The sequence below is a fragment of the Anarhichas minor genome, unplaced genomic scaffold (assembly GCF_050575085.1).
Source record: "Anarhichas minor isolate MPS153535 unplaced genomic scaffold, ASM5057508v1 ptg000023l, whole genome shotgun sequence".
Classification (NCBI taxonomy): Eukaryota; Metazoa; Chordata; class Actinopteri; order Perciformes; family Anarhichadidae; genus Anarhichas; species Anarhichas minor.
Window position 1 is genome coordinate 5,452,541 of NW_027466469.1, and position 27,721 is coordinate 5,480,261.

The following is a 27,721-nucleotide window of genomic DNA, read 5'->3' on the forward strand; positions in this document are numbered from 1 at the left end:
CACGGCAGCTTGGTCAGTGGCCCTCGGCGTCTGATGCACGCACCGAGGGACTTTGTTTTTTTGCGAGATGCCGTCAGATCCTACACACTGGCCCTTTAAGAGGTATTTCTGTAAGTTGACTGGCAACAATTATGTTTGTTGTCATTATCCTGTTGCTATGTTTCATGGATGTACCTGTAGGAAGCTAGCTAGCTATGTAGGAAAGGATGTGATAACTAACATTATTACACAATGACCAAAACCACAGAAATAACACCCAGAACCAGAATAATCATGTAATTACCGTAATTGCAGTTTTAAAACAACAGCAACATTAATTGCAAGAATACCTTAATTAAATTAAAAGTGTTCAAAAAACGTTTAGTGTAGGAATTAAAACCAAATCTGCTTAGTGTTGCATTAATCATATTGATCCAACAGTTGTTTAAAGATCTATTTTGTCTCCTTTTACACGTTACACTTTTACACTCTTACTGCGCTACTAAACATCATTAGGAGAGAGGTTTCCAACTTTTCAAATTTGTTCATGCTTATTAAGAGACAAAATGCTTTAGTAACTTTGGGGGGGGGGGGGGGGGGGGGGAATCACATCAGGCACCCTTTAAGCATGAACTCCAAAGATTGAGTGGATTTAAGCACGAAAAGTCATTAGCTGAACTGATTAATGAAACTCTGTTAACTCTTATGATTACAATATCATCGAGAGGAAAAACACCAATTTACACTTGAAGTAATAAAACAAAACGTCAATGAGGAATGAAGAAGACATTGTCTCCTGTAAGCACGTTAGATATCCCCATCACATTAGTTTCCATGTGCAATCCTCTCGTGTCTCACCTCATAATTAACGGGCTTTCCCATGTTATCTGTAAGAACGTCAAACCTCTTTACAATTTCATGAACTAGTAATGTATCGCATCATTCACAAATGACATTATTACATTTCCTGAGATGACAGAATACTTCTCTAAAACGCTGCCCGAACATCCATTAAACATAAATCCCATCTTTCTCCAACTGATGAAAATTTAAACAAGTCTTTTCGTGGCAGAGGAGAATCAGGAGAGTGCTATTGTTTCACTAGGATCTTTTGTCTCTGAAGGATTATTCCATTTGAGTGATTCACAACTTATACATTAAAAATGTAAAAAATTACCAAAACTAATGTTTGTTAGTCTAAATGTGCAAACAAGCGCTGGGTACCCCCCCCCCCCCCCGTCACAACTCTCAAATAAACACATAGAACTGCTCAATATAAAGTTACTTGAGTGCCGGTAAACGTCACAGCTGTGGGTGACGCACATGTGAGTGTTAACGCCAGGATGACAGCGTCTCAGACAGCAGTGAATTTCGATCCAACGGATCCAGAGCTAAACGTCATGCTGGTCACCAGCGATGATGATGATGATGAGCCCTCCCCCTCCAGGGCCTCTGCTCCAATCAGGCCCTGGAGGTGCAAGTTGAGGATGGAGTCGGCGATGATGCGGGCGGTTTGCTTCTGGTACCCCCCAGACGTCACCATGAGTATGGGGATGCCCTGTCTCCTGGCGGCCCTGAACACGATCTCGTCTCTCTTTATGATGCCCTGGCAGAGAGGGACGAGAAGAGATCTGGTCGGTCAGTACGGGGCCTTGGGTGGTACAGTTGGGTCCATTTCAGTTTTTTCCCTGTCGTTTGATTTCATGCAAACTGGCTGAACCTGCATTTGTCATCGTTATGACGTGTGCTGGCAACTTAAAAAAGTAGACCACATCAGCAACCTGTGCCGATGTCACGGCTGTGCCGTCATGGCGCTAAAGCCAGCTTGTTTTGTATTAGCAATAAGCAATTTGACAATGTCATTAACATAATATCATGTTTGTTTATATGAGGACTAATGGAGCCACTGGTGTCTGGTGCAGTTAATGCCGAGACGAGGCCCGCAACGTGAAGGAGATCAAATTTCAGTAGAGGTTGGCGGGGGGAGACGGCACACGTCGTGTTGGTTTACCAGAAGGTTCATGTCTTTATTTTGGGGTGACGACAACGACGGGTTTCCACCAGCCACTGCATTGCAAGGCCAGCGGCCCGTAACCTTAATTACAAATCCTGCTATGACGAAGGCATCACCCACCCTACTCTGCCTGATTGGCTAGTACGTCCTTGGTTAGATTGGTTAGGTCCATTTGACTCTAAATGGACCATAATTTACTAAATGAACATCATGCTGTATTGAAGAAGACTTGAAACTAGAGATTGAGACCATAAACTCATGTTTACAATGTTTACTGAGGTAATAAATCAAGAGAGAAGTAGAGTCATTTTCTCATAGACTTCTATACAACCAGAGGAGTCGCCCCCTGCTGGACATTAGAGAGAATGCAGGTTTAAGGCACTTCCGCATTGGCTTCACTTTTCAGAACGGGTTGGTTAGATTAAGGCATTAGGGGTTGGTTAGGGTTAGGTAGTCGCAATAGAGGGATTCGGAATATTGCGGCCCGTAACGTTAGTGAACTTGCGTGTCTTGCTTGCCACCTGCTGAAAAAGTGAACGGGGTTAGCCTCGATGTAAGCGACAACTTCAGCCCATGGTGGGCTGACCTTTATTGTGGACCAGCCAGTCTCATTTTTTTGACAAGCTGCTCCACCTAGTTTGGTAATTTAGTTTACCTGTCCTGTGTTCGGCTTAATATCAAATCGTTATTAAAATGTTGACACCGGCCCGACCCTGTTGAATAGCACCAGTGACTTATCTGAATTGTGTCAGGCTGCTGTCAAATGCTTCTACCCACGCTGCCCTCCTCCCCTGAGGAGAGAGGGGAGGCCTGTTCATACATCTCACCGCTCCACTGTGGAGCAGCAAACGTCTCAGGAAAGAAACACACATCCTTGTTTGTCTAGGGATTGAAAGTGGGAACAGCTTGTGTCCAAAATGTCATTGATTAGGGAGCAATTTGTAGCACAATGACGGATTTCGAACATTATTCAGCATGACAGAAACACATGTTCAACAACAACTTTAAATAACAGTTACTTAACTGCAACAAGAGTTTTTTTTTTTTTAATTCCATTTCAGGCCATATACCAGCCCAAAATCCCAAATTAGCTCTGCAACACACATCAGCATACCATCCCCACTAACGCATTCTGCAGATCCGCCTTATTTGCTCCAATTATTCTCTGGAATTTGCGGGATCACTAGCAGGATATATCTGCACACAGGAAGTAATAAATCCACATTTGGCTCATGGGGATCTGCTCCCAGTATGCTTTCAGATTTCCTGACAAATCAGCTGCACAAAGTGCTCACGTGACCCGACACAGCTGAGCCTGCCACCTCCACATTCAGACGTTTCTCCTGCCACCATCTATCTGCACTGCAGATAAAGAACTGTTTCGTCAACAGTTATCTTCTCAGGGGATTTCTTCCTCCCTTCATATCTGTATGTAATGACATCTAAATGCAACCAAATGTAATGGCAACCACATCTCCAGAAGAACGTTGTGAAGAAACTAGGGATGTCAATGATTAATGGATTATCGGTTAGTTGCCGTTAATAATTTTACAGATTCAAAACATATGACCCTATAATGCAGAAGATGACCAACTGTAAAACAAACACACCACCCTGCCATCCGGGGAAGAAAGAAGTCGTGGCGTGCCTCGCTCTGCTCGGTGAGGCCGTCCTGTTGACCAACTCCGAAGCATCAAGTTGTTGTTTGGTGGCTGCGTGGTTCAGCTATCTGAGGGTCATGCTAACGCCAAACTGGACGTTATCCGCACAAACGTGGTGAACTGTGTGAGCGACACACCCCCCCCGGCTCCGAGTGCAGTGTAAAGTCGGATTTCCGACCAGCTGAGCAACTTTTTCCAGCAGCTGGGCTAACGTTAGCTAGGGTGAACTACACATCAGTCCATCATGTAGATCAGGTGTGCAGATTATTTTAGATAACACAAGTCAGACTGAAGTCTGTTGTCGGAAGATTGAAGTAACCTGTTTTGCACTCAATAACAATACAGGTTATTTACTGTTGAAGGATACAGCCATTTTGATTAAAAGTGAATTCAATGTCCGACTCGTGGTGTCCTCTAAGGAGGCTGGAAGTTGTGCAGCTGTTTGCTGCGTGTAACACTGCAGGACACAACTGTCATACTGTTGTTGAATAGCGACAGACGGGAGCTCCGCGGCTTTAAATGAAGTCATTATATTGTGTTATTTAGTTTGCCATTCAAGTAACTTAGTGTTTACTCGATCTGTTCCAACTCCTAAAGGTGCTTACTCTGATGTTGCGCCCAACATGGGTCATGTCAGTGGTTCAAACTGTTTTCTAATGGTAATACATACAAATCAAATGTCTTTAGACTATCGGTGAAAGAAATTGCTCAGCTTTAACATTCTGGGTGAAGTGTACTGATGCAGCACCTGTGGTGATATGGAGAGTCCTCCGAGGGGGTCCCCATCCAAGATGTCCGTCCCTGCGTTGTAGACGATGATGTCGGGGCGGACCTCGTTCAGCGCCCCATCGGTGTGGAGCTCTACTTTCTGGAGGTACTCAGTGTCCTCTGTGCCCCAGTCCAGCTCCACCTTCCTCTTTATGGCTTCTGGAGGAACGGAGACATCACGAACACCCTCATAGGTAAGGCTAATAATATCTGCAAGATTTCATGCATCAGGCAGAGTAAAGGCTTACAAAGCAAATTTCTGCTTGGTGAATTCTTATGTAATGTTCAGGTAGGTAATTGTGTTTCTCTATCTATAGAACGGCCAGCTATGTAAATCTGAAGCAACGCTTTACTTAAAGAATGTGTATTTCAAATAATTAATGGCAAGTGATGAAAAAGGGTAATTAGGAGACCAAATGTTTTCAAATTCAAACAGTATTAAGCTGCAAAAGTGGGAAAGAGCAATGCGATAGCATGTGAAAGAGATTTCTGGGTAATTTTTCCAAGAAAACTTGAAAGAGGAAAAAAAAAAAAAGTCCAACAAGTATAAGCTTTGGCCTTTGAAAGCACAAGGAAATAACTGTGTCTTGGAGAAAAAATATGGAGAATGGAGTTTTTTTTATCTTAAACAAGCCAGGATGTACATTTTATGTCACTTTATTGAGGGGTAGAGACGATTACAATATTCAATTAGTTGCAGAGCGACAGATAGCCGACGGACAGGGGAGAACTTTCTTAACTGTGACGTTTCGTCCCCCAGCTGTTAGAATTGGGACGCAATCGTAACATGTGGTTGCTGTCGGAACCACGGAATGTAGTGACAGATTAGTGTGCATAAAAGCCGTGATTAGAGTGTTATGTGGACTCCTGTGTGACAGATTTCTTGCTAAGTGCTAACAGAGCTAGGGGTAGTGCAGAGGGAAATCACAGCACAAGTAAAATGGCACTGAGTGACATCCAGGGACCAGAACTGGAGGAGGGGGCCCCCTCCACTCCAACCTCATCCTCCAACCAGACATCAGGAGCAGTGTGGAGCAGAATACACATGACACATTAAGTACCCCAGAATGAAAAATATACATTTTTCCTCTTACCTGTAGTGCTATTCATCAGTCTAGATTGTGTTGGTGTGAGATATCTGACGTAGAGACGTCTGCCTTCTCTCTTAATATATGAGAACAAGATTGCTTTCGGCTTGTGGTGCTCAAGACGCCAAAAAAGCAATGTCTCTTTCAAGAAATCATGACCCGGTTCCTTAAAATAATCCAAAGACCTTTTTGTGAGCAGTTTCCTGTACTGTAGAAACTATTCTCTTTCTACCGAACTACAGAAGGAAGCGTGCATCTACTCGTGGACGAGAGTCTTAAACCTGCATTCTTGCTAAAGAAGTTTGGTTGTATAGAAGTCTATGAGAAAATGACTCTACTTCTCTCTTGAGTTTATGGTCTCAATCTCTAGTTTCAAGTCTTCTTCAATACAGCATGATGTTCATTTAGTGAATTATGGTCCATTTAGAGTCAAACAGACCATAAAGCAGGGTTTTGCTATTTGACAGGTCGCTGCCACTACCGGAGCTGTATACAGTGTCTCTACGTCACTCCTCCGCAGTCAAAATATGGGAACTTTCGTTCATTGGTTGCAAAAAGCCAAGATGGTGACGGCCAAATCGCGCCAAACTTGAGGCTTCAAAACTGCAGTCCACAAACCAATGGGTGACGTCACTATGACTACATCCATCTCTTATACAGTCTATGCTTGTGACAGAGCGAGATGTATACATTGATGGCATCCTCCTCGGTCTAACTGTAATGTTAGCTAGCTCGCTTATGCTAGGTGAGCTAGCTGTATCGAGTACAGATACACGCTTCCTTCTGCGGAGTGATACCCTTGCCAGGTGTAGTAGGGTTGAAAGAAAATAGTTCCTACATGAAACTCCGTACAACACTGTCTGTGGATTATTTTGAGTAAACGGGTCGTAATTTCTGGAAAGAGACATTGCTGTTGAGTTTTTAAAAAGGCCTTTTTGTCACTTTGAGCACCACAAGCCGTGTGTTCCTTTATATTGAAAAGGCAGACATCTCTACAGCAGATAGCTTCAACACTCGGCCACTCACACCAAAACTCTAGATTGATGAATAACACTACAGGTAAGAGGAAAAATATGTATTTTTGATATGGGGTGAACTTTCCTTTAAACCATATCAAATTTCTCGGAGTACAAAAGGTTACTCTTTTTAGGAACACAGAGGTTAAACAGCAACTATGAGAAAACACCTGATGGTGCGATCACTCACTTTTGGCATACCCGTCCCCAGGATATATGTAGCGATTATACACATCCATGATGTACACTCGCCCATCGTCCAAGAAATCGCGCTCGTGTCCGTTTCCCTGCGACAGAGTGTAAACACAAAACTCGCAAAAACACAAAACAAAAGCACTTTGTGTATAACAGCAATGCAAGACATCTGACCTTGCAGGTGACATTACAAAATACTGCCATTGTGAAGGATTGGGCAATTAATTAAAAAGTATTCGAAACTCTAGCAGACCCAAGTTGGATTAATCTGTTTTTTTCCATTGCCCCTGCAATGTACCTAAAAGCACAACAACAAATCTACACCTGTAGGCATTAGACCACAAGCAGACCCAGTTTGCAGTGTGGGATCATTTCATAAGTTCAGTGAGCATGGTTGCACCTGACATTTTTATGCAGTCTTTGCCTTTGTGTCAATCTTTGTTGAAGAAACTGAGGTACTTGATGTGTGGCAAAGGCCTCTTTTCTGCTCACGGGCTATGTATTGGGTGCAATCCTGACCAGGCGGCATCCTGCGGTTCTGAAAAGTGAAGCCAATGGGGAAAGTGCCATAAACTTGCATTCTCTCTAATGGCCATCAGGGGCGACTTCTCTGGTTGCAAAAATAAGTCTGATTGTATCGAAGTCTATGAGAAAGTTACCCTTTTTCCTCACTTGACTTATTACCTCGGTAAACATTGTAAACATGAGTTTATGGTCTCAATCTCTAGTTTCAAGTCTTCTTCAATACAGCATGATGTTCATTTCGTAAATGATGGTCCATTTAGAGTCAAATAGACCATAAAGCAGGGTATGCTTTAGGGCGGGGCTACCTTGCTACCTTGGGTTACCTTGTGATTGACAGTTTGCAACCACAGCGTTTTTCAACTTAGAACTTTAACCCTTTCACAGTGTGTTTTCACTTCATGAAAGTTAATTGTAACATTTTGGTTGCCTAAAAATGTTTTATTCAGCATTCTGTTCCGACAGGTTGCTTACAGAGCCGTATGCAGCGTCTCTATGTTACTCCTTTGCAGTCCAAATATGGTAACTTCCGTTCCCTTGTTGTAACAACAACAAAAAAAAGAGGGCAACGGCCAAAGTCCAAGATACACTGCCACTTAAAGATAATTTATTTATTTATAGAGGAATTTGACTGAATTTGACACAATAATTTCATTATTGTGAAAAATCTGACTTTGTGACAGCCTTAGTTTCCCAACCTATATTGTTTTATGTCGTATTTTCCACCCCAACCTCATGTCAATTAATGTGCTTGGACATTATGTGTAAATACATGCGTTTACACTACATGCTCCGCTACATGCCAACACGTTACCTTGGACTCTCTTCACAGCCAATGCTTTCTTCTTCTTTCAGGGCTCCAAACTAACTTTTTCACTTGTTGCACTGGAGCTCCAAACTTTCTAAGCACATGATTTGGTCGCAACCTTTTTTTTGGTACAGCATGGTATTGGCCCTCTCCGTCTGCACTATCATCATCAGTGGCGTCCCGAGTTGGAACCCCTCGTTGTCTCTCCCTCCCCACCATCCTCCTCATCTCTCGCTGCATAATGCTTTTTTGTAATAATCCGTTATCGATTAGTTTCAAACCCCACAAACAAGGCGTACGCACCTTATCCTAGCGCACAGAATAGTGTCCACGAGGGTCCACCTCCCTACACACTCCCAACTGCTCAACATTCGCTCGTCAAGGACGATCTTGCTCCCCCAAAAACTATGCATTCCTGAAGGTACCTGAAAGCAGCGCTGCAATCTAATTGGCCGAGAGCCAAGACACCCCAGGACCGCTGTGGTTCAGCCACTGTTCTACAAAACTACCTGCAACCCCCACCTCAATGCTTTTTCCCCTTCGAGCTAGGGAGCACACCAACGTTGTTTCCCTTTTCAACCAAAACCTAGGTCTAACAGTTTATATTCGCTGGCCGAATTCACCAAACTGTCTATTTTATCTTTGTTCGTATCCACGAAGCGAACCCCTTTTTAGTCCTGCAGAAGTGAAGAAGCAAGACTTATTCAGAGAGAGAGAGAGAGAACTTCCACTCTCCATCAAGCGCCTCGTTTGCTCCGTCCATAAGGACGCGAAAATCCCTTATCCAGACGACAGCGATTCTCTCCTACCGAGAGAACACCTCCCGCGGCCCGCAGCCGCGCTGCCTGGGCCCAACGAAGCTCGGAAGAACCCCTCAGAAGAACCCCCCTCAATCACCACGATTGCATCGTACCGTAAGGCGAACTAGAGTCTGGGCAGAGTTAGAGAGAGTTCATTTGTGTTTATTTTATCTTGTTCATTGTGCTTAAAGTACTGTTCATTTTCATAACGTGGTGTATGCTTAATAATCGCCGACACTAACGGTCGCCGAGATCGTTGGGGTTGTGGAGAAGCTAGTGTATTTCATGCTACCGTGATCTGTGTTGAGCTAGCCGCCTAGTGAGGTCAAAGTTGCTTCTCATCAGTTCAGGAGGTCAGAACCGCCGGCTGAGACAAAGAGTCGCGGTTCTTGCTCCCCTGGCTGAGAGAGCAATCTTCCATACTTCCGTGCGGAGCGAAGGATCTTAATCTTTTGTTTTATTTCATTTTGTTTTGTTCCTTTCCCTTCTCTTTTACTAATCCCCCCCCCACACACACACACACACACACACACACACACACACAGCTTTGAGCTAATGTAGCTACGTGCTAAACGTCTACCGGCACTAGACGCCGGGTCTCCTGTTGGCTATCCGCCATTTTGAGTCCGCGCATGAGAGACGTCACCACGTCCCAACTACGTCATACGTCGCTGAGCTGTTCCCTCGCTCCTCCTCCTTACGCGCACACACACACACACACACACACACACACACACACACACACACACACTCCCCCCCCCCCCCTTTCAATCGTCTGTTGATTTTAGATAGCGTGCTCATAAATGTATAGTTGTTGTTAGTTTAGATATTAGTTGACTAGATCATTAGTATTAGAACGTAATAAACTCTGTTATATTTTAAAGAGCAGCTGTCTGTGATTACTTTGTGCATGTGTATTGTGATAATAGCTGTATATGTGGTCTGTGCTCGAACTTAAACCTTTACTTTCACTCTGAATGTGTAATAGTACTCAGACTGTTGACATTGTGAGTTAACACTAATTATGAGACTTAGTTTATCGTTTGGTTATTGGTCCCTGTTCGCAGGGTGGTGCCCCGTTATTATTAATAATCATTAATAATTGTTACTGACATTAATAATTCTATTGATGTCAAGAATTTAGTTTCTTAGATGCTGATAACCCAAACACGCTCCTTTACGTTCCCAACATATTGGTGCCCCCTTTTTAAGGCCATGTTATTCCCAACAAATGATAATGATCATCATCGTGAACTATTATTTGGATATGGTATGGAGCCCTGTCTTCACTGGGCTCTGTAGGTCATTCCTAACAAATAAAGTGTATGTTTACAGATTGAATGCATAAATACTAAGCTAACTTTATGTGGCAGAGAGATATAAACAGCAGTATTTACCTGAAGTAAACATCAGGGATTGCCGTTATTTTCTCCCTTGCTTTGGATTGGATTCTGAATTGTTGCCATCGGACTGCTTAACCCAAGTATATAGTAAAACCAAGACACCAGTATGTCTCTAGTCCATATAACGGGTATAGACCACTGTGGGTATTGTGTTTGGTTTTAGTGTACTGCATGGATGAACCAACAAATTCATATTGCACTGACGGCTCGTACCGGCTTACTTGAGACAATGACTAAATCAACACGCTCTGCTCCACCTCTAAAAGACAGCCTGAGACTATAAATCAGCTCATATGCTGCCTGATCTCCTGCTGCCTGAAGTCTTATTAGTCGTATCCTCTTCCTCACATACTGTACAATGAAAGATTGCCGTTTCACTGCCATTTGTTAGTGTCAGCCTGTGACAAAGACCCTCTCCATTGCAGGCATTTGTGGACTGTTCAAGACAATGAGAGACTCACACACTGAGTTGAATGTTTATTGTACAGTTCTGATATGGTCTCAGGAGTGATTATTGAAGGTCGGGCCTGTCGACACAAACGTGTTATTAGTTTGGTTATCTGTAACTTAAATGATTGAATATATTAATGGTGCTGTCAAATAACATGCATGTTCAAGCACTTACCTCTGCTGTGTCTCCTCTCCAGGGTGTTTGTCTTAAAAGAGTCCCCAGGGTACAAGACCACCATTTTATAGTTCCGGGAAGGTACCATGTGGGAATTACTAGAGGGGTGGTAGGAAAATTGAATCTGTTTGGGCCAGATATGATCTCTCTGGCGAAGTTTTACCATAATAGAGATCATATAGAGAATTGACCTTTAGAACGTTAGGCATCTATTTTAATGTGTTGTTGTAGATTAGGGGATTGTGGGGTAGAGTGAGGGGCAGAGTCGCCTATCTTGCAGTAATGTGGAGGTCCTCGTTAGTTTCAGACTATATAAGGCTGCCATAATTACATCGAGTCTGTCGCTGCCAGGACCACATGCTGCCCGTGGTCCCTGAAGAGTTATGCTATGTATTTGTTTTGTTTTTTCGTCGGTGAAATAAACACCTGGTTGGGTTACACGTACTCTCTGTGTCCGTCCTCCTGCTTCCGAAGTCCGGCCACTGCGTGCCAGCCTAACACAGCCAAAAGCCTTCAATGCTGGCTTCAAACAGGCCTTTCCCTCAGTCCTTTACCAAGTTCTAACATATGTAGGCTATTAAATGTTAGAACCATCAATCACTACTTAACAAGAGAAAATAAAAAGGGCAGGAGGACTGGAGCATACCAAAAACATGGACCATTTTCTTTTTCATCCAAGAATAACAGAAAGGATGTTGTTTGTGCTAAACATCCATTACCAGTTGACCAACGAGTGATGATCAACAGCTACAGTTTCTTCTAGATTCTACATGTATAGAACATTTATGTCAATGTATTATCACAACTACTTCTCTTACACAGAGACATATATGCAAACAGATGAGTGGGAAAAAAAACATTCATACCTGCTGTTTTTAATTTTAGGATCATTTTTCAAACTGTAGCTTTTTTATTTGTTAGACTGGATTTCAACAGCCAGAAGTGTTCAAGTACGCTTAAGTATAATTAAGTCTGCTCTAACAACATCTAAAGGGTGCACAAGACTGGATTGTTCAGGCCTGACCTGAGCGAGGTGGCTTGTCCACTGCCCCCCTCTACTTGGCCTTCTTCGCCTCGTGTCCCACGTTTTTACAGATGTTCTTCTTCTGCTCTCCTCTAATGCAGAGTATCTTCTGCTCCCTGCACAGGGATTGTCCCGGAAACCTGGTGAACCCATCCACCAGAGGTTGGTCCGTACGGGACCATAAGCTCCAGCATAAAGATGATCCTTGTCGCTCTGGACCATACTAGCAGGTCTGGCCTCAGAGTTGTACGGACAATATTCTGGGCGAGACATGCGTGAGGTCAGCTCTTACTGTGCAGTCTTTAGCCGTTCCCAGCAAGCCTGTACATGAGTGGGAGGCTTTCTCCCCACTCCTGACAAAGTTAATGAGCTTCTTTCTTTGTTGGATCTTCTTGCATTTCCGTGCACCGTATTACAGAAATGACACCAGCGTTGTTAGAACCGTGCTATGGTTACAGTGATACCTCCCATTTGTCAGTGCCGTCCTGCAAGAAAACAGAATAAAGTATGCTCCAGGTTTCCACATTGCTTGCAGCCCCGTTCCTCCTTCTGCCCCCAGGTGAGAAGATTTGTGGGTCTTGGAAAGACGTCATAGATGCTGTGAAGAAGGAATCTTGTTCTGCTAGTCATCACTCGTGAAGTGATCTTACTTTCTTTCCCACTGTGTCATTTCCCTCGCTGCCTCATTCTAACTGCCTTCACCGGTCTTCCCTCCTCGACCATGTGTTGGATTTCTGACTGCATCAACTCCCTCCTCTCCCTTGGTTTGGCCTGTTCCTCAGCTTGGCTGCTGAATGCATCTGACTTCCAATTGTCCAGTCGTTACAGCCACCACAATGTCCTTGTGGTGCAACCTGGACTCTCAAACTGCTGTCGTGGCTGAACATTTCCATCCCGTGCAGACCTTTATTCCAGCAGTGTTGACCTTGACATCCATGTAGTAGCACTTGTCTCGCTTTGGTTACCTTAAATTCCTCGACTGACCCCCCCCAATCAGGAGTTGGAGCTTGGTTCCTGAGCTATATGTCAATGCCATTGAAGCTTTTTGGGACCCATTGCCCATCTTCTCAGGTACCCACTGATGTTCCTCTCCATTGCCTCCACTGTTGTCATGCGAGACTCTTGGCAAAAAAACCTGTTGGTATACCCAGGTTTTGCATTTCCCCGGTAGCCTGCTTTTGTTCACCCTTTACATTCAGTCAATCTCTGCCAGTTCCAGTCGTCAAACCACTTCACTGGTTCATCCGACAATGTTGGGCTATCCTCTCCTCCTCCTTATTTATATCCTTGACAGAGGGCTCTATTTCCGTGTTGGCAAACTGGTGTTCTCTCAAGGCGCACTGAGGCTATTTCCTCGCCTGTGTTGTTTTGGTATCATGGTAACTCTTCAACCAGCTGACATTCGATCACACAGTAAAATGTTGTATTCTCATGATGGCATTAATGCCAGTGAAATAGAATAAAAATGATGTTTGATCATGATTTTTTACCAGCCCTGTCATCCAAGACAGTGAGTAGAATACACTGAATGACTTTCTTTAAAAGGGAAATTTAGCACCTTTTATGTCAACGTCCAATCAGTGCTGGTGGTAAATGTAGTCAATTTAAGCTTAATTTCTCACTGCATGCTATATTGACAGAAAAAGCGAAGTTCTCTAATCGCGGTCTGCGATTAAGGTAAGGTGTGAGTGCAAGTAAGGTGTTGTTTCACTGCAAGCCTCCAAAAAACAGCTTCAGTGCTTTTTAGCATGGATTCTCCAGGTCTCCAGAAAAAGATATTCCCTCATTTGGTGTTTTCATGATAGTGGAGGAGAGCGTTATCCCTCCAAGTCCAGACATAAATTTGCATGGTTTGAAAAAACAACCCCATTTCTTTCAATGGGACCACAACCAGGGTTCAGACTCAGAGAACACTCACTGAGGTGAAAAGGGTGAACTTAACTTAACTTTCACCACAACACAACTTCCCCTGGTAATGCGCTGCTTTGCATTCAAGTATGTACGGGCACACATTCCTTCAATATTACTCTGACACATGAGTAAAGTAACTGAGTTTACCTTGTGATAATTGAGATGGAGGATGAAGGATTTCACCTGGTTATTTTGGTGTCTGATAAGCCTTCAAACTCAAGGACCTATCTATGAACCATTCAATATCATATTTCATTGGCTCTCTGTGCCTAAATCTACACGCCACCACCGATGCAGTGCTACACTATTCTCTGTAAAACTTCAAACATTTCAGTAAGCCATTATTGTTATGATTCTCCACTGATTATTCAGCCATACAGCAACTGGACAGAATTTTAGAGACACTTTTTGATATCTACCACCCTAGAATGTGCCACAGAAGTGAGTCCATACACAAACAGTTAGTAGTATTGGTATGCGTGTTGTTCCCCCAGTGTCGATGGAAAGGTCAACTATCACTGTTTGCCTATATTTAGGTGAAGAGTAAAAATTTTTGTCACGGTGGAGGTAAAAATGTATTTGACTCATAAAATCATCCTCTGGGTGCCTTATCCCACTCTCACTGTATACACTGCTCACAACAGACAGACAGAGATATGCCTTCACGGCAGGGATCCAGCCTAGCTTGTCATAAATTGAACCAAAAAATGGATCATTATTGTTTTGTTGCTGACTGGGTAAAAAAGCAACACAGCTGTCTCGGCCTTAATCTTAATTCACATGAGGGCAAGAGAACTTTAAGTGTTATGTTTCGGGGCCGTAATTAGGATTTTACTGCATATCCCTAATATTTCTCTCGTTCACAATTATCTGCTGAGAGGGGCACTTCAAGCCCATCTCTATGCAGATTTGCTCTTCATGAATTATTTACTCCACATCTGTATTGATCCCTGCTTGTGTCAATAGGTAAAGGTGCATCATTACCAATGAGTCATAGCCCCAAAGGAATAGAGCTGTATACCTGTTATACAGACATTGACCTCGGGAAACTTGAGACTTCATCAATGGACATGAGTATCCCGGTTATGAAGCTTATCCCAGTTTAGCTGTGCTGCAGTACCACAGGCCTTCTGCTAATGCAACCCATTTATAATGTACAGTTGCCGTTGGACGGAATTTACGTTTCATCTTTAGTCCAGGCCACGAAAAAAATACAAATGATTGGCTTGAATGGCAATACCTGAGAATTGATTCTCAAATGAACAGACAACTGTAACTGAAACAGAAGTTACAACCCTCAGCATAGCTCTAAGTAAATCATCTGAGTTGTTGAGAAAGTCATAGAGTAGTTTCCCCAGCCAATACAGCATGGCCCAAATTACTTAATTCAAGCCAAGGAAAGGACAAAGATGACATTTTAAGATCCTCAACCGGTAGCATAATGGGTGATATGGTTTTTTTTGTATTTATAGTTCAGAAAGAATCTCAAACAGCTCAGATTTCTGAACAGGGAATTTATAAACACATCTTTTCTTAATTAAAGTCAATGGGAGACAGTCACATTGGTCAATAGGACTGTGTCCAACTATAAATCCCTGCACACCGAATGATGATCAAATGTGATGGATCTACAGGACAAATCGAACAATGAATTAAATAGCAAAAGTGGTACTGCAGCCTAGGGCTGCACAATTAATCGAATTTTAATCGCGATCACGATTTTGGCTGCCACAATTAAATGAGCATGATCGTCAGCGATATTGATGTTTAAAATGCGTGCTCTGCTACATATCAAATCAAGCGCGTCCTCAACTAACAGTCAGCCGACCACCAGGGGGCGAACGAGATGGGAGGTGTCATGCGCGCACCCTGCAGCGGCAGCCTCAAAAAAAGTTCTGTCTGCAGTCGACTCCGGTATTAGTAGAAGAGAGACAGACAACAGAACAGAGAGCAGACGGTCATTTATATTTTGCTTCAGGTGAATAAGAACCGTATACGTTTTATTTTGATGCAGAGACGTGTACATTAGCTGGAATGTAGCACAACATGGAAGTGAAAGCAGTGCTCTGTTGATTTAATTTTGGGTAAAAAGTGTTGATACTATTTTATTTATATTTTCCTTCTACGAGATGCACTGTGATCAGGACCAGTCTGATGCAACGATTTGTACATTAGCCAGAATGTAGCACAACAATGGAAGTGGAAGCTGTGTTCTTGTTCATTTAAACGTGAATAAAAAGATGTCCCTAAAATTAATGAATAATCGTGATAAATAATCGTGATCTCAATATTGATCAAAATAATCGTGATTATAATTTTGGCCATAATCGTGCAGCCCTACTGCAGCCCCTTTTTCAAAAACACATCACAGTGTAAACAAGCCCAAACATACAAGTAGCTGCCATTACTGCAGATATCCCAGTGATAGTCCAATATTACCCAAACCTGGCCTGCACTCAGCAGTTTGCCAGTGGAGATCTTTTCAGATACATTCCACTGAATATGACAGTAAGGGCCAATTTGGCACACGGGGGAGCTTCATTGATTGGCGTTGTGGTAACAGGGGGTGGGAGTGGGGGTATTTGGTCATCAATGTCAGCTCCTAAGCAGCGATGCACATTGACACAGCGAGAGAGAGGCGATGGTATCGGCTCACCTGATGGGCATCCAGATCGATGATGGTAGCCCTGGAGATGCCTTTCACTCTCTCGAAAAGAAACTGAAAGACAGACGGGAAAATGTCTGCTTTCTCTCTGAAGAGGACACACTCACAGTTTGGATTCTTTCAAAGGGATTCCAGAGTAAACCCCACTTTAGATATTAATTACATTTGAGTAGAAGTGCAGAAATGTCCACAATAACCTGGTTAAGCTCATATCAAGCCTTTGGTTAGCGGTCTTACTCTGACTTTTATTGAACGGAACCTCGTCAATAGGTACATTTAAACACTCCTTTCTTTTTTGTCTGCTTTAACTCGAACGTGCAAAGCATGATGTCCATCAGCTGCAGGATTTTGAACATTAATACAAAAAGAAGAAAGCCAAATTGTGTAACGTTGGCTGAACAGCAGCCACTGTGGCAATTCTAGGATAAGTGAGACCAGGAACAGCGCTGGGCTGTGTGGCAATTTTGACCAAAGTCACAATCATGTCACACCCACCGGCCCAAACATATTTATATACCATCATCAAGGATACAGCTGTAAAATGTATTGTTTCTTTTACTTACTTAGATGTATTTTGCCGTGCATAAAATATAGACTATTACCACCTTTAAGTCTCACATTTGTATCAGTCAATTATGTTTGTGCCATTCATGTGTGTGGGGACTTCGCTTAGTTAATCATGTCTGTAATGACGATGCTTTATGGGCCCAAAATCATGGAAGGTTAAGCAAACCTGTAAGCTTTTTTGCTGCATGCACCCGGTGACCAACATTCAGGAGTGAATGTGACATCATCTTGGAACAGGGTTTACACAACAGTACAGTTACTATTAATATAATATTACTATTAATACTCCCATTGGATGTTTTTTTGCAGTTTGCTGCCTTTTAATTGTTATTGTTGCTAGGCAATCACTGAATGAGTTTTAACGTTAGTTTCACACAAACCATGAACTGTAAGTTTCCTAGTAGTTAACGGCTCGGTTTTAATGAATGAATGAATTTACCTCCTGGCTGTCTGCTGTTCAGATCATGTTAATTACGGTTGATAAAGTCATGTTGCTCCGGGTGTCCAGCCAGAGTTACCACCTTGAGAACAAAAAACGCTAATGACGTCGGGCGCTTTCCCACTCCGAGTGTAACTCGAGGTGTTCCAGTCGCTCCTGTGAAAAATGTGAGGCGCGTACAGTGGGAAATAAATTACAAAAAGCCGCCCCAGGCGCCTCAGATGCTGATTAGTATAATGTGAAGCTATCCTTTAAGTTTGCTAACGTTAGCTACCATTACCCACCATCAGCTACGGGTCATACCAGACCAAGTAAGGCTGTAGCAGCAGAACTCTATTGAATGTATCTTTTTCATTCGTAAGAGGAAGACTGTTATTTCTCCTTTCAACAGTAACGTGGTCTCGCTTTAATCAAATAAGACCTCTAATCAAACGCTTAGCCACTAGCCGGTGTTTGAATGAATGTTTCCAATGAGCAAACATCATGCCCGGTCGGGCTTCAGCCTTACCTTGATGGCCAGAGTGATGTCTGCGTAGGCGCAAAAGCCCCCTCCGCTGTCGCTGGAGCAGTGGTGGAAGCCTCCTCCTGGGAAACAGGAAATCCACCGGCTCAATGTCAGGGGCATTAGACGAGCCGAGCAGGTCACTGCACATCTAAAGGAGTCTACTATTCCAAAACGACCGTAATTGGTCCCGGGGCTGTTATTGAGTATATTGCGGCTTATGAAAATTGGCGCTGTTCCCCTGTGGTACCACAATGGGTGTATTCCCACCAGAACGTGACCGCTCAAACGCGACTAAAATGCTTGAAGAGCGGCGATGTTCAGAGCAGGAATGAGAAAAAAAGAGACTGTGAAGAGACTTTTTTTTAAATTGGGATGATAACCATTAATTCAGGTTAAGAGTTATACTCCCCCTCTGCCCTGCTGTGCTCGTGTTCATTAAACCGGAGAAAAGAGAAGAATATTAATGAAGGCCAGGAAGGTGACGGGTGAAGTATGATTACCATTCATTGGCTGGCCTCCATGAACAGCCTCAACCTACACGTCCTCGTAGTGTTGAGGCACACAATATGCAGATGTCAGACACATTTGAATAGCCTTTATATATCTTCATAGTTTATTGGTGCAGAACAATCCCCCCCCCCCCCCCCCCCCCATTCATCAACAGAAGGTGCAAAGAAGCTGAGTAAGCAGGAGGTGCAAAGTACAAGTCTGATGCAGCTTTTCCTTTTGTTCCCCTGCTTAGCACAAATAATAAAAGGATGATACTTGATCAACCCGGCCTCTGATGGCAGGGGAAATGTGTTGGAACCGTTCTCAAACTCTAAAAAGACGTTCAGTGACGTAGTGGGATCTGGATGAAGAAGGTTGCAGCCTTGCGTCAGACTTTTAAAATGGCAGCAATTACATTCCATCACAAACATATTTGGCAAAAAAGTTGTAGGATGCAAATGTACTCTGACAGGAACATTGGACGTGTATCGGTCCAGTTTATATATTAAGCGTATCTGTACAGAAACTCACTTACCGACATTTATAGCCCATCCTCGATCGACAGCCAGTTTTGCTGCCTGTGGAAGACGAAATATTTCACTTAAATTCTGAAAATCAACATAGACAGATGGATAAAGATGACTCTTTCTGAGTGAAACAGAATATCAATTTATCAAAGATAATGACCTTTTCCAAATTAACCACAAAATGCAGCGACAATCATTAAGTGACTTTTGCGCTCACGAGAAATAAATCGTGTTTACTGAACGACAACAAAAAAAAAACTCTCTCTTTATGAAATTATAAGCATGTCTCAAGGTGATGCATTGAAAATGCTGCTTTTCAGTGCAGGGCACCAATCCCGATAGAAGACTTCTAATTCTGTTTGTGTTTACCACAGCGTCTGTTTTTCTGCCCTCCAACCATGAAGGTATACAGAGCTTCTAAATCTGCATACAGAGAACCGGAGACGTACGAGTGCTCGTATCCCAGTTATCAGTTTTCTGATTAGAAGGCATCGTTAATATCATGAGTAACATTAAAGCTGCCGTTTGATGTGTCCTGATGGGAGAGGACCAAATGGCCTACATGATGGATTTTAAACAGAGTTTAGCAGTCAAATTAGTCAATCACAGTCAGTTTGTTCCATCTCTGCCCTACGACCGCTAAATCACTTGTTGCTATGGTGAGTTGGCTAAAGCTCACTTCTCAATAACACAAAGGCTGTGACTCCTATCGCAGGGCTTGAAGTACCACATGCATACGCGCCGAGGTGCACGTAAAAAAATACTCGTACGCATCGACCGTGAGATTCACGCAATTTCACAACACAAATTTACAACTGATAACATCGCGTCATGAAAACACCGATAGTATGTAACACAATGAAAATGTCCTCATTTTCAAACTCATTAATTCTTCTTCTGAGGTTGAAATTTGAAAATTGATTGCATACAGGGAAGCGACAGTTTCAAGGGCCCTTCATCTGATTTCATGATCAATTAATCGATCATAAAGTCAAATAATATTCATCGCTCTGCCAGTGCCATGTTCTTATGTGAGTGCTCTGGTAACAGTAGCCTAATGTTGTTATTTAGCCTTCCTAAGGACAAGATGCTGGTGAAACTTGCATTCTCTCTACCGGCCAAGTTTATGAGAAAATGACTCTACTTCTCTCTTGATTTATTACTCAGTAAACATTGTAAACATGAGTTTATGGTCTCAATCTCTAGTTTTAAGTCTTCTTCAATACAGCATGATGTTCATTTAGTACATGATGGTCCATTTAGAGTCAAGTAGACCATAAAGCAGGGTATGCTTTAGGGCGAGGCTACACAGTGATTGACAGGCCACGGCGTTGTCCGGTCTTGGAGTTGTCCACATTTTCCCCTTAGAACTTCAACCCTTTCACAATGTGATTGTAACATTTTGGATGCCTAAAAATGCAGCGTTCTGTTCCACCCGCTCGCGTCACTTAAGGTTCCAAAAAAACAAGACTAATAGGTGACGTCACGGTGACTACGTCCACTTCTTATATACAGTCTATGGTCTAATATTGGCAGTTAACTCAGGTTCCTTAGATTGAATCGTCGACCATTCCGGCTCACCCCCAATGTACAATTTAAAGTTATTTTACTGAACAGATTTGGGGAAAATGTTAGCGAAAGGTAGCTCAATTTACATTAATGTAAGGGTAGGTGCACACAATTACGTGTAGAACAACAGTGTATGGTAATTTTTCCTAAAGGACTTCTCGAGCAGCAGAAAAGAGAGGCGGGCAGGGTTTGTTCCACAGGTTGATCAACCCCAATCCTAATGTGCACGGCTCAGCATGAGGAAGGCTCATTTGCTCCACTTGCTCCTGTTAAGGAACCACCGGGGCTTATCTGAAAAGACCTTTGGATATCATTTGAAATACATCGAATGTATGCACAGAACAACATACAATGTGCCATATTTGCATAATACGGATGAGCTAAGGCACGTTCAAGTCTGTAGCCGTACTTTTGTCACATTAGCTTCCCGTCTATTTTCCTTATTCCTCCTTTTTTTTTTTTTTTCTCATAACAACATTTGCAGAGATGGCTCTTAGTTTCTCCTCATGCTCCGCTGGAAACAAAGTAAACTGCACAAAGAGCACAAGATGAATCAAGAGTTTTAGTGGGAGAAAACTCAGAAACTAACCCTCAACAAATATTCGACCCATCCACTTCATTTGAGATATTACATGGATGAGAGGCTCTGATCAAATCAAGACAACACAATCACTTCCTGTTTACTATAGGCGATAAACACAAGCTACTCTGTTAAAATGTTGGCACAATAACAGGGATAAAATCCACTATTTGATGTACTCTCTCCCCTGGCGTACTTCAGGGCTATGTCCTTGGCCCGCACCTGTTCTCCCTTTAACAATCTCTCTTTACTCAGTCATGACACCTCACATTTTTAGACCACTGCAAAGCAGACAGCACTAGACTTCCCCTTCTTCTTCTCTGACATAACGACAGGTTCATGACCGGGTGACCTCTCCAAGTGCATGTTGTGTCACCACTGCAAGATGAATATGGTTGCTTTTTTGTCACTGGGAAACACTCTACGAGATCTCTTATAGTTGCCACATTTGTCAAAAAAAACAAAACCTTGATGTTAAGCAAACTGCCTCACAATCATCCATCATTCTGATTTGCTTTAAGGACCTTCTAAGCCATCTTGGAAGGTCCTGGTCCTACTTGTTCATTTCTAGTCACTATATGTGGTTGTGGAGCTCCAACAAAAGGAACAATTTACAGTTTTTCCATGGAAGTCATTCTCCCTCAACAGGCTTCCCCCTCTTCGCAGGTGTTCCACACACACACACACACACACACACACACACACACACTTTGTGTCCCCCCTCAGGCTATCCTCTATCAGCAAGGACAAAACAACTACTTTTTATTCCCCTTAACTTTACAACATTTGCATGAGACATCAAATTAAAGTCTATGGAACTGTTTTGACATCAAACCTTGTTGCTAAAGCTTCATCATCACATACAAAGCTTGAAGGTGATGTAGAGTTTCTAACGGTTGACTGAACAAGGTGAATGTCTCCTGCACCGTATCTAGGACTAAATGTCCTCTCTAGAGACAAGCAATTTTAAAAAATTGTGCCCGTCTAAGACGGGTTTTTCATGAGAGATAAAGCAGTGTTTGGTGGGAACCAGCCTATGGAGCTCAATACAACACCAGCAGAGTGAACCATGTGCTGGACTGATGTGGATTTGTGGGTTCGACCTCAATGCTAACAGCTAACGGAGCTACCGTACACACTCTCTGCAACTCAGCCGCTGCTACGCGGGTAGACAGCTTGGCGAGTTTGATTTGGCTTTTGGCTAGTTTGTATGAAGTGTATCATACAACGACTTCTAGGCGATTGCTTGCATACGTTGCCTTTAGTTTTTGAATTAGAATGAAGTGTTTTTAAGAAGCTTTAGAACGCGTTGGTTGCGTACATCACTGGTTGTAAGATGGCTCACTTTCTTGGTTTTGGAAGGTGTGTTTGGCTAACAGCTAACGTAATCAGTACACACACTGCTGTAATCTGCAACTCAGCTGCTGTGAAGCGGGTACACAGCTTTATTTGGTTTTTGGCAAGATTGCATAAAATGTGTTAAGAAATTAAAAGCTGTAGAAATGCCTACAAAATCTGTATTTAATTGTAAATGATCTCATTTTATGATGCTGTTTGTGTACAGGAAGCTGCATAATATGTGATCTGTGATGCACCTGCAGAAGCTTGTATTTTGTGACGGAGGTAACAGAGACTTTACTGGATCACGCCTGTATTTGATAGCGGTACACTACAGAACATGTGTTCTTATGACAAATGAGGGCAATTAAAAGGGAAGAAGGGTTAAAACATGTTAATATTACAAGCTACAGACATGAAGAGAATGGGGCTCTCAGAAACCTACCATTATTGTTCCTCCAGTCTGTGTCCGCAAAGGCCTCAACACTTTCCGCTGCACCAGGAAATTAGGCAGAAACATCAGAGGTGGGATTTCTGTGATCGTTGCCACCTTCAGAGACCACTGAAAGAGAACACAATAAACACAGTATATACATAGACCTTCTATCTGTGCTATGACTCTATCCATTGTCAGGGAAACAAAACCACACATGGACCTCGTTGACGGAAAAGCACAGAAAGCCCAACAGAGGGTTTCAATGTGAGCCCACCAGGGTTTGGATATAAAAGGTGTACCCGAGCTGACTAAAGGAATGCACGACAATGCTGCCGGTGGGCTTAGTCTTGAGCCGCGACTCTCACATGAAAACAGGATAGCACAGAGGAATGCTAATTCACAACACAGTACACAACAGGTCCCTCTCTTGAGCCCTCCAAGATGTACCAAGATACCTTTCCCTCTCCTTTACAACACTGACTGGATGGTGAATGGTGATTACATGCTTAAGAAAACATACTAAGTAGTATTATATTTCATTTCTACCAATAGATGGCCCTAAATGCTACACACTGTTCCTTTAAAAGTGGGACGGTTCTTGTTGACCCAGAGAGGTACTGGTCTGAATATGCTCGACATGATTGATTTGAATGAGGACCAACTCCCTTTTGGGAGAGTCCAGTGCATTTCAATGAGAACTCTCTGCTCTGTTGCAACGTGAGAGGAAAAAAAGTAAAATAGAGAAAATCCCAGACAACAAACTCTTTGAATCACATTGATGCCAGTATTACATGGGAACATACAGCAACATGTCATCATAATAACTAATGAAGCTCTGCAGTTGTACTGAGCGATGCATGCAATACAGGAGGAGATGAGCTGTAGTGAACACGCCATGCTGTTGTAATGAGAGGTGCACTGAAGGTTGGCGGTGTTGAGGGGAAACAAACCTTTAATCTGTTGAGGTAGCGTTTGGTGTGAACCACCAGCAGATCCTCTTCAGTCGCTTCACGCGCTTCCACCATGTTCCCATCGGTGACCAGCTGCTCCTCTGAGACAAAAAGGCATCGTTTGATTAGGAGTCACATAGATCGAGCAGGAGTTTTTTTTACAACTTTTGCGCAAAACTATTTTCACAAGGCTAATGTGGGAGGAAGCCGAGGGACCCGGAGAAAACCCACGGCAACCCGGGGAGAACATGCAACACCGCACACAGACAGAGGCTACGTTCACACTGCAGGCAAAAAGTAATACAAATTACAACTGTTTTTTGCACATATGTGACAGAGTTTTTACCATTACAGTGTGAACAGCACAAATCACATGGAATCTGATCTTTTTTTTGACTTTTCGATTTGCGAAATAGGTCCGATTGTTCTCAATGCGACCTCTGAAGTCATTTTAGAATGAATGCCGCTTTTACGTCACTCTAGCTCGAGTTTCGTTACAATTCTACGCTGCGAAGACATTGGCGTCACGTTCCCACCACTCGTGACTCTTATTCCACATAAACACACAACTCGGTAACACAAAGCGCCACAAAGCACCATCATTAAAAATGTGTCTCTCTTGTTGTCATCTGCTCAAGAATTCGCTGGCTTCCACTAAACATCAATTTATGAATGAATGAATGAATGACCGGGACCAGTTCACACTGGGATCTGGTATTTGCACATTCATAAAATAATCTAGAAGATCTGATCGGAGCAATAAATCTTTATTAAAACTTGCAGCCAAGGATATCTTTAAGGTAATTTGTCAGTCAGTCATTTACTTATTTTCTTTACTATAATTGCTTTTATATTTTTCTGTATTATTTATCCAAGTAGTTATTGAACTTACTCACCAACATTATCATTTATTTATTTCTCTCTCCTCCTCGCACATCCCTCTGGTCACACTTTTTCATATATACATATATGACAGATGGCAGATGGACTGTACTTACACTAACTGTACGTAAGGTGCCACCTGCCGATCAGGACTATCTAACGCTCACACACTGTAGACACAGCTACGGGGTTTGGGGTTAGGTGTCTTGCCCAAGGACACATCGACATGGACTAGCTTAGCTGGGGATCGAACCGTCGATCCACTAATTGAAGGAGGACCCTGCTCTACCACTGAGCCACAGTCGCCCATACAGGACACACTTACATGTACAACACTCCCACAAAAAGAAATCGGATCCACATTCAAATCATAACGTTGGTTTCACACGTCTCGTGTTGATGTCTGTATATTTTGTCACAGGTTTTTTCTTTCTAATATATAAGCTGTACGTCACAATGACAATCTTATTTCCATTACATAGTCTCTCCACCAGGGGGCACTGAAACGTAGAACTGAACTGTCCTGCCAAGACATTCAGGAATCCTTAAAAAAAACATAAATGGGCCAATATATCAAACGCGTCGGATTTGTTTTATTAGTCGAGCAACAACCATATATGAAAGCAGACCCAGCACTGACTATACATTAGTCCTAGAAATAGGGCTGGGTGACAAATCAATATAATTACATATACACTATTTACATATTTGTGTAATAACAAATTGAAATCATTTGATATAAATCTTTACGTCTAAATGAATGACAACAGGTTTAATAACACCACACTCTGTCACAACCTCACTGCAAACATTACTTCAGAGGATTTTCCTTTTGACCTTTTCTGTCGATTAAAATACAAACCAGTCGGATCAAAGTGATGAACATGGTGCAATAACTTAACAACTACACTGACAACTCACTGCAGTAAGTTGAGTTTTACAAGATGCAGATAGAGCAGTCTACGCTCAGCATACACTGCACATACTCCACAGCAACATAATTGTTAACATTATTATAATGCTACAAAGGGTATGGTTTCCTTTTTTACGTTTTTAGCGTCACAAAATAGTACATTTTTGCTATATTTAGCTTATTATTTACTCACTTTAGTTGCTGCATTGTGGAACTATTTGGTGTATTCTTGGACTTTCCACCGGAACACAGAGCTGTTGTTGTTACATGCTACACATGTAAAGAAAGAAAATCCACTCCCTGCCTTTGAATGTAACACAGTCTGCTCATTAAAGTTTCTTGCTGTGATTTTCTAACCTTGTTTGGTCTCATCTGCAAACATCCTTCTCTCCTTTCAAGCACTTCCTGTAGCAAAGTCAATCTACGGTGCAAATTGAGGGTACCGTTTTTATGAAGTCGTACCGGTTACCCCGGCGACTGTTTTCCCCTCGGCCCTGAATCCTGAACCCTGTGCTGGGCCTCATCTATACTGGAGACGGACACACTCTCCCACAGGGAGCTTGCTCTAATTATCTGCACTCGATTGCTCTGCCTTTCCCCTTCTCCAGCAACTACATCTCACCTCTCCACTCTCTCTCTGCTTTGTTCTCTACCTCTTATGATTCACTCCGAGAGATTCCCATATGTATGCATCAGCCTGGGGGGGGGGGGGGGGGGGGGGACGCTCCCGCCATCTGCCGCTCTGTCTCTTGTTTTCTTACCTTTCAAAAAGTGAATGACTTTCCCCCACTTCCCTGCATCAAACGGATGGAGCTTCTCAAGGCCCATGAAGGTCATGTTGTAGTCTGGGTGGTACACGATGGGCAGACATGTTCGAGGGATGCTGGCGTACAATTCAGTGTGGTGGGAGCTGAAAGTACAATGTCAAAATAAATAGATAAAAAAAGCACTGCTGCATTCTACATGGAGCTATTTCCCCTTTGGCTTAATAAGCATTCTTGGAACGGTCATGTTTGTGTGTGTGTGCTGCTCACCTCCCCGTCCCTTCATTATCTGCTTTGTGAGCCATGTTTTTCAGGCATTGCTACTTTCATCTGGAGGGGAAAGTAAGAAGATTACAAACGGATAATGAAAGTCATTCACATGCAACTACTGTAAATATTTACCGCAGCTCTCAAGACATTCAGGATTCTGTTTGAAAATAAGATTTAATTTAGCAACTAGTTTGTAGAAATTGCATTATATAACAACGTCACTGCGCAAGCAAGAATAAGGGACAGTAGCCTACACTATTATGAATCAAGAGTCCAATTCTTCGCGCATGCGCAATGGTATGTGTACGTTTTCACAGACGCAACTGCACAAGGAAGCGCGAGAACCGACAAACACACACACACACACAGCCTCCGAACGTGTTTGTTATGACATTTCAGCGTCAAAGATAAAAGCGTCACCACGGCTAATGTATAAAACGGGCCGGAACTGTTTTAAAGGACAGAAACTATCCACAACCGATGTGTCTCACCTGTCACTGTGTGCGGAGTATCGCAGGTCACCGAGCAGCTGTAGGACATTAATGTAATGAATAGAGACGGTCAATGTTTGTCCTCCCCGACAGGCTAAAAGCCTTTGTTTGTCGTTTGCAAGCTAACATAAAGAAAACGTTTTTTCTCTACTGTTTTCAGTATCTCTCAGCTGCTCCGCTGCTACGTAGGAGACGTACGTAGAATGCGCGCGAGCTCCGTCCCTTTACGCCGCCACCGCACACGCGCATTTAAAGCAGAAGATGCTGCGGTCGAAAAGTTACCTCCTAACAACTTTTCCTTGACCTCGCTGGAAAACGTCATGGAATCAAGGAAAGATGTGAAGGAGAATGAGGAGTTAGGAAAAGACAATCGTGGTGTTTAGAGAATCCAACCTCACTTTCACTAAACTACGTAATTATGAAGCGATGGCGGATGTCACTGAAGTAGATCTGCCAATGAAACTACAAAAAGCGCAACTATGCACCTATTGTTCTAAAGAGAGACACCGGAGCTCCTTCTTC

At 42.9% G+C, this 27,721-nt stretch overlaps 1 protein-coding gene across 1 annotated transcript; it reads right to left on the minus strand.

The window, feature by feature from the left end:
- Positions 1 to 262: 262 nt before the first annotated feature.
- hdac11 (histone deacetylase 11) lies at positions 263 to 27,407 on the minus strand. Its single transcript, XM_076096989.1, has 11 exons — positions 27,200 to 27,407; positions 26,709 to 26,768; positions 26,436 to 26,584; positions 23,880 to 23,980; positions 22,939 to 23,055; positions 19,015 to 19,057; positions 17,994 to 18,070; positions 16,471 to 16,533; positions 6,717 to 6,813; positions 4,403 to 4,581; positions 263 to 1,585 (listed from the first exon to the last, which is right to left on the minus strand). The coding sequence occupies exons 2-11, from the start codon at positions 26,741 to 26,743 to the stop codon at positions 1,334 to 1,336; spliced, it is 1,113 nt and encodes a 370-aa protein (XP_075953104.1). The 5' UTR covers positions 26,744 to 26,768; positions 27,200 to 27,407; the 3' UTR covers positions 263 to 1,333.
- Between the last annotated feature and the right edge of the window lie 314 nt (positions 27,408 to 27,721).

Excerpts from the sequence above, each read along its gene's own strand:
- hdac11 (XM_076096989.1), bottom strand. The coding sequence starts at position 26,743 with ATGGCTCACAAAGCAGATAATGAAGGGACGGGGAG. Across the intron at positions 23,981-26,435 it reads AGTCATTCACTTTTTGAAAG|AGGAGCAGCTGGTCACCGAT; the intron begins GTAAGAAAACAA and ends TTTTTGTCTCAG. Across the intron at positions 1,586-4,402 it reads GACTCTCCATATCACCACAG|GGCATCATAAAGAGAGACGA; the intron begins GTGCTGCATCAG and ends CCTCTCTGCCAG.